A 7,393-nucleotide genomic window follows, 5' to 3' on the forward strand; every position below is an offset into this window, starting at 1 on the left:
GGAGTAGTCTATGAAAAAAAGAGACCATGGTGGTTGGATGCCAAGTATATGGGCTGAGCGCTAGTGTGCATGCCAAGGCTCGTGGCCATTAATTAATAGATTTATGCAATCATTATGATTGAACCCTTTCATTATGGGGATAAGATGTAGATAACTACAATTAAAACAAAAAATTAATCTGATGCACATATTACTTAAAATATACACAATATAACATTTCAAACCATTATACTTTTATTAACCATTTCCTTGATACTTGTAGCAAGTAAAAACGAGAACCATTTACCAGATATCAGAGCTAAGAGACATTCATAACTTATGGGGGAAAAAACAGTTTAACTGCTTCTGAGGATTCAAGTTGCTATTGCTCAAATTGTTTAAATATAAATTTTCGCCTCCTTAGATCATATATATAGCAACCAGAACATGATATCCCAATTATGCCGTCTTCGTAAAATGGAAAAATGATGTAAATTTCTTACCAAAAGGCTCACCCTTTATTTTAACCTGGAATGGTACACTTCAGAAGCATGGATCTGTATCTTCCACTCCAATGCAAGTTGTTGTACTTCGAGAGTCCTCAACCATGCTTCTTATTTTACAAATTGATTCTTCACTTCACTCTTGGCTGCAAATGATCAGCAAGAACATCTACACAACAAAAGCAGAATGTTCCAAGTGTTAATAGTAATCAGTACACGAATGAGACATAAAGAACCTTGAGTGATGCATCATATTTCATCTACATAAAGAAGCTCTCCATTTGCAATTAAATTGTAGAGAGCTCTTGATTGAATGAAATGGATTTTGTAGGTAAAAGTTTACATTATCACTTTTATTGTAGTACGTGTTTTTAAAGCTCAAAGGTACACTAAATGGGACTTAACCGTAAAATCTTGATTATTATTATTTTTAAAAATGACGAAAAATCTCCAAGGCCGCAGGTTTTGAGCCTTGGGGTTTCACAAACGGCGCGTCTTATTTTGTGAGCCTCATCTTTTCAAGGCAAGGCGTCAAACCTGCATCTTGTGCCTAGGCACGCGCCTGGGAAGGTTTTTCAAAACACTAATTCTAGTAAACATGTTAGTAGCAACCACTTCGTCATCCAACCTCCAAACTTCTGCCTTGACAAGCTAGAGTGATGTTAAATCAAAAGCATTAGAAACAAGTAATCTGTAGCTTCCTCTTTTTGCCGCATATAAACTAATGTTATGTTTTCATCAGCATGCATGTTCTTTAATTCAAGCTGATAAATTTTCTTTGCAAGAATTTCCCTAGACAAAGTTTTACGAGAAGTTTGAAGCACTACAGAAGACAAGACACCTAGAAGCAAGTATTAGCACTGCAGTTTTTTTAAGAAAAATAAAACCATGCAGACATGAGTTGGAGGAATTATTTTTCCTACCTTTCCTTTCTGTTTTATAGCACCATGTTCAAATAGTTTATTTATGAATTTCAGCAATTAAAAATGAAGCAATTACCACAACAATGATCTTTGAATAGAGTAAAACCCATAATCATCAGGACCGGGACTCTCTGTGCCACCACCTCCAGAACCAGCAACAACTTTCCCAGCGGAGTCTGCTGCTCCGTTGCCTTCCTCTTTGCTTTTATCCACATCTTGACCTAAATCAGAAGTGTTAGAGGAACAGTATTTCTCCAACCATCGATCAGTTTCCCAAAGGACATGCATGATACTCTCTCGTGAAGAATAACCGTGGCTTTCGAAGGGAAGAACCACAAGGCGACATAATGCTCCATGGCCTTTCAAGGCATTGAAAAATCGGTCGGACTGCAAAGCATGCAAAATATAAGTTTCTTAGCAAGTTAAAAATGAAACTGTGGGCATAATATTGCTTAAAGCTTGGCAAGGTGAAACTAAGATGCTGTCTTAGGTTATTATTTCAATATTTATTGGTTGAAGGAAACAGAAACAAACAGTTAAAAATTCCAGATCATACCTGCATGGGTAAAGTTCCTGGGTTGTTGTCTTCTTCGCCATGAATGAGCAAAATTGGCTTCTTGATTTTATTTGCTGATATAAACGGACTCATCTCTACATACGTGTTGGTTGCTTCCCAGAGAGTTCTATCCTCATTCTATGACAATAAAGTATAACTCCCCAGATTAGCAGAAGAAGTGATAGGTAGAGTAGAAAAGTGTGGAAAGGTTGGAACAGACTTCTAAGCAAGCATATCACTTCCGTATGGTCAATGTTTACAGGAAAATTGAGCATTTAAATATGCAACTACCTGAAAGCCAAAAGGGGTCAATGTTCTGTTATAGGCACCGGACCGAGCAATCCCACAGCAAAAAAGATGGGGAGCATGAGCCAGAAGGTTTGCAGTCATAAACGCACCATATGAATGTCCACCAACAGCAATCTTATGAGGATGAGCAACCTAGTCATAATGGCATATCAACATGGTTAGCTATGTTATACACCAAGAAAATATTTATAAAGAAAACACAACACTCACCCCTCGTTTAATGACCTCCTCTACAGCAGCCTCTGCACTCGCAACCAATTGCTCTACATATCTAGTTAAATATGTATGTTTTAGTTTTTTTTTTTTTTTTTTAATAACAAAAGTTGATTATTTAAAGAATGCACCGAATGAAAATATTCAAACAAGTACAGACAGATAAAAATATATAAAGGCCTATATACCAAGTCGTACACCGCATTATACTTTAAAGATATAAAATAAATTGTAATTGTGATGGTGGGGGGGAATAGTAGTAAAGAGTGTTGCAAGAGGCTCCATTAGTCTAAAGCCTCAGGTCCTCAATTCTAAGAACGATATATACTATATTAATCTGTTCATATCTTGATTCTCAAATATTGCAATAACTGCATGTAACTACTTTCATTGTGAGTCACTTTTTTCGGTAAGTTCATTGTTTTTTTTTTTTTTGGATAAGATGGCAAGTTCATTGTAAGACACTCAGATACAGCATGTATGCACAACCAATTTTGAGGATATATAAAGCGACTTAAAGTTACACGACAGTGAAGTAGTTTATGGTTAACGATCTGCACATATACTAAACCCACATTAGAGCACAGGAACTCAATAAATTAATTCTCACTTATAGGATATTTCTTAGCTACGTAAAACCCCTCTCTAGTTTTACCTTTACTATAGTTAGAGACAACTTTACTGTATCTAAGTACACATCCAAACATCCAAGAATTACTCATTGCAGCATGCTTCCCAGATGCAGGTAAAAGCTCTAGTTTTTGCATCAGTGTCAAATAATATATATATATATATGTATATATATGGACGAAAACAATATAAGCTTTCAGGAACAAACTACAGTACTACACAATGTAGAGTGATCGGTTTTGTAGTAAATATGCTACCAATTACCTATCATTTGCCTCCTCGTTACCTTCACCAATGATAGGTATTGTGGGTCCAGCCAAAATAGCAAACCTGAAAGACTTGAAGAACTATGTTCAGAACAAAATAAACTATGATTCATTCGTAAAAATAAAAATAAATAAATAAATAAATAAATATGATCCAAAAATAACTTAAAGGCAATAATCTTGAAGCAGCACTTCTACCTGCGAGCCAACCAAAGAAGAGCAGATGTTGGACCTATACTAGCAAACTCATTAGGGGAACCACGAACTTGTCCAGCTGCATCTTTGCTTTTGAATTCTCCAGGGTAAGACCAGATCAAGCATGGAAGAGGGCCATCTTTTGCTGGATCGTAGTTTGGTGGCAGATATAGTGTGGCTGTCAGTTGAACTCCGTCTTTTCTCTCGTATCTTATCATCTCTTTCTGCAGTGATGCCAGCTGTGGATATGGATGAGGAAATTTTGTAATTTGAGTTGCTTTCTTACCAGGCCACCTCAGAATGTAGTACTGAGTATTTTCAGTTTTGGATTCTTTGGAAGTCAAAAATTTCAGCTCATCAATATCTAAATCTCCGTCTATCTGATCAGACATTAAAGCCACAACACTCTCATAATAAGTTTCTTTGTTGCTCTTCCATATTCTTTCTTTGCTGCCTGTGTTTCTGAAGGAATATTGTCAGAACCGGCGTTTCATCAATAGCACATTAGCTTTAGTGGGACTAAACAAGATATTAAATTAGAACACTTACATGTCAAATAAATCAATAAAAGGGATGTTCCCTTCTGGAGTAGCACCACTACCATTGAGTAGAACAAATGTTCCTTCATAATTATCCTTCTTCAATTTCGCAATTACGTAAGTCCCAAGAGGAGTCCTCCGCAGCATCGGTGACCCAGGGTCTGAATACACATCTTCTGATGACCTATCAAATAGAATTCGAGGATTGTTTTCTTTAGAATCAGGAGAGATTACCCATGTTCGTATTTTGCGCATCTTGTACCAAGATTCATAAACAAGAGCCAGTGAGTCATCACACCAGGATATTCCTCTGCAGCAACAAACAGGACAATCGCATTAAAACAAAGTTTCGAGGTTGAGCACTCAATTTAGATCTGTAAAAGAAAATTAGTAGTTGTAGTATGAAAAGATATAGGAATACTTGAACCAAAGTTGGAAAGACATGTTTTAGACTTTATAAAAATTATGTTATAATATACAGAAGAGCTTAGGCAAGACCATGTATGATTTCCATTCCCGGAGGTGGACCAGTTTCCACCTTGAACAACATACTATCGGTTTTAGCAGAGATCAAGATCTCCAGGGTACTGTATTTCCAGGGAACATGTTTAACCGAATACGTGATTAAGATACAAATACAATAAGGTTCTGTTAAATTTGAACAATGTTGTAGTAAAAGGCCATTTTCACCTTTATAAGCGGCTATCTAAAATAATGACCAGGATAAACAAGCAGAGGAAGGAGAAAAATACCCATAACGAAGATCAAGTTTATGCAGTATCTCTGGCTGTTCACTTTCCAGTGGTTCAGCAGATTGTGTATAAACAATGTCACGCGGAGAAACCTCGACTCTGGCATCTCCACCATCTTGGGTTTCCACCCTAAAAATTCAGAGGAAAAAAAAGTAAACAAATAAATTTAAATGAGCATACTAAGACAAGTGCAAATGCTAACAGTAATTAGTAGACATGAACTAACTATCTTCCATAGACAGTGACACATGACACAGAAATTTAAATATAAATAAAAAAAATAGAAAAGGGATGTCCACAAATATGCAAAGAGCAGTAAAGGATGATATTAGGATATCAAATGCACACCAGCAGAGTGTCGATGGCTTATCTGCTCTCCAATTTATGGAACGCATCCCCTTTCTCACACTGTTGAATGCAATGGGGATATCCTCAGCAAGAGGCAAATCACAAAGCTCCCTAATAAATTTGCCATCAGTTGTCCACACGGCTACCTTTTTAGGAAATCTTCCACATGGAACAATAAAAGAATATGGCCTGTGAATAGTACTAATCAAAATATATTTGTGATCAGGGGAAGGGTCCAGAGACGTATATATTGCTGGTGTGCCAAATGCCTCAACTGTTCCATCCAATGAACCCAAAACAAGCTGGGTAGTGGCATAGTAGTCAAACAAATCCTCGTCATATTTGTCCTTCAGCAAATCCTGAAAGGTTCTAGCTTGGATAATGTTCTTCTGCTCATTAGATTGAACTTTTGGACCATGAGGAACCAAAGGTTTCTTTGGTGGATCTCCACGAGAGGAGGGAATGGTGCAAACTAACAAAGTAGAATCGTTTACCCAAACAAAATTCTCAAAAACTGCATTGACATAAATGTCTGCATTCTGAAACAAAGGTCTAGCTTTCCCAGTTTCCACATCAGCAACCCAAACTCTAAGCTTACCACTACTGCCATCTTCCTCGTCAACTCGAACACTGAAAGATAAATGACGGCCATCAGGTGACCAAGTAATGAAATTGATCTTAGCACCATCCGGTAAACCATGTACCTCCTTCTCTGGACCTAGGGAGTCATCAGGCATCAATTGATGAATCCCTATTCCAGTGTAAAACGACATTCGACTTCTACAATTGCACTGTCCATCAATACGAATACCAGCCAGCTTTTCTTCTGGTTTGGCAAGTTCAGATATTGGAGGCAATGACCTCCGCTTGAGGAACAATATTTTATCCCTGTATGGCGAGAATGACAATATGGGAAGCGGTGGAGCATCAACAATGTCCCTGATTTCAGCTGGAGGAAGACGATACCCGACCCCCAGAACTGAATTCTCTGGATTAAAGTATCACAAGTAAGAAACACCATTGCAAGCATCCAATAAAAGTTCGAGCACTATTGTGAAATTATTTGATTTCACTAGGCAAGCCACGAGCATACTTAGTTACAAAGCTCAAAAATCACGAGTAGGAACATACTGAATTTCAACTAAGCAGTTCTTATTACAAGTAGACATGTAATAGAAATATACACACACACATATAAGTAAATATATATATATACACGGAGTAAGAGTAAATTGCTTCCAGAAGAGAAAAGGCGCGAAACGAAGATCTTAATCACGATCGCAGAAGAGTAATATAATCTAATATGATTAGCTGAAGTCCATAATCTAAGAATAATAAAATGATTTTCACCAATTCTCTGAGCAGTTCAACTAAACATCTTCAAAGAACTTATCTGAATAAACAATCGGAAGTAAACAGCCACAAGAGAACAAATAGAATAAAATAAAATAAAATCAGTTACGAAACTCTTTTCCAGTACCATCGTCATCAGTAGAGACTACAGCTGAAGAGGACGAAACGGAGCCATTGGAGCCTCCTCCTGCAGCACCGCCGCTAGCACCGCCTCCGCCGTCTTCGGAAACGATCGCGTTGAGATGAACAAGGTTGCGGAACCTAGATGAGGCCATGAGGAAGGAAGTTGAGAGTGGTGGAGAGTGCAATCTGCGGCGGGTTGTGAGACTAAGAGAATGTGAAATGGAGAAGGGAGAAGTGGAGGAGAGAGACAAAGGGAGGAGAGAGAGAGGGCGAGACAGTTTGTGAAAGCGCATCACCGTCGTCATCTTCATCGACGGTGAGAAGAAAAAAGCAGTTGGATCGTCCAAAATCACTGCCACTACTCTCGACCATATCCAATCAAACCTCCCCCACAGAATATCGAATTTTTTTCTCTTTTTTTTTTTAAAAATATATATATATATATATGTGTGTGTGTGTGTATTTGAATATCAAATTTTATATTATACTCGATACTCTGATAAATGTCCCATTTGATAATGGTTCGTTTTCTATTTTCTGTTTTTGAAAAATGAACTTTTTGGAATTACTTGTTTTATTGATAAGTTTCTTTATTTTATTGAAAATTTTGTACGAATAATCTAAAATGGGAAATCCAAACGAAAATCGACTCACTCCATACAAAATTAAGTATTTCGACATTTTGGTGATATCATTAGGTAAAA

General features: G+C 37.2%; 1 protein-coding gene across 2 annotated transcripts; it reads right to left on the bottom strand.

Annotated features, from left to right (window-relative positions):
* Positions 1–211: 211 nt before the first annotated feature.
* On the bottom strand, positions 212–7,152 carry LOC120085877 (Prolyl oligopeptidase family protein). Of its 2 annotated transcripts, XM_039042125.2 has the most exons (11): positions 6,694–7,152; positions 5,214–6,201; positions 4,866–4,994; positions 4,124–4,423; positions 3,578–4,036; positions 3,378–3,443; positions 2,481–2,541; positions 2,253–2,402; positions 1,962–2,099; positions 1,482–1,792; positions 212–651 (listed from the first exon to the last, which is right to left on the bottom strand). In XM_039042125.2, coding segments are annotated over exons 1-11 (2,910 nt in total). In that variant the 5' UTR covers positions 7,001–7,152; the 3' UTR covers positions 212–650. The 2 variants fall into 2 exon arrangements, with proteins under 2 accessions (XP_038898053.1, XP_090173908.1); XM_090317782.1 differs by lacking the exon at positions 212–651 and having other exon boundaries at positions 1,380–1,792.
* Positions 7,153–7,393: the final 241 nt, after the last annotated feature.

The sequence above is a fragment of the Benincasa hispida genome, chromosome 9, assembly GCF_027475165.1.
Source record: "Benincasa hispida cultivar pf3 chromosome 9, pf3_genome.v1.1, whole genome shotgun sequence".
Lineage (NCBI taxonomy): Eukaryota > Viridiplantae > Streptophyta > Magnoliopsida > Cucurbitales > Cucurbitaceae > Benincasa > Benincasa hispida.

Coding starts and splice junctions, on each gene's coding strand:
- LOC120085877 (XM_090317782.1), bottom strand. CDS start 7,000: ATGAAGATGACGACGGTGATGCGCTTTCACAAACTGTCTCGCCCTCTC. Junction 2,100..2,252: donor TGACCCCTTTTGGCTTTCAG/GTAGTTGCATAT, acceptor TTATTGTCATAG/AATGAGGATAGAACTCTCTG. Junction 1,793..1,961: donor CAGGAACTTTACCCATGCAG/GTATGATCTGGA, acceptor CATGCTTTGCAG/TCCGACCGATTTTTCAATGC.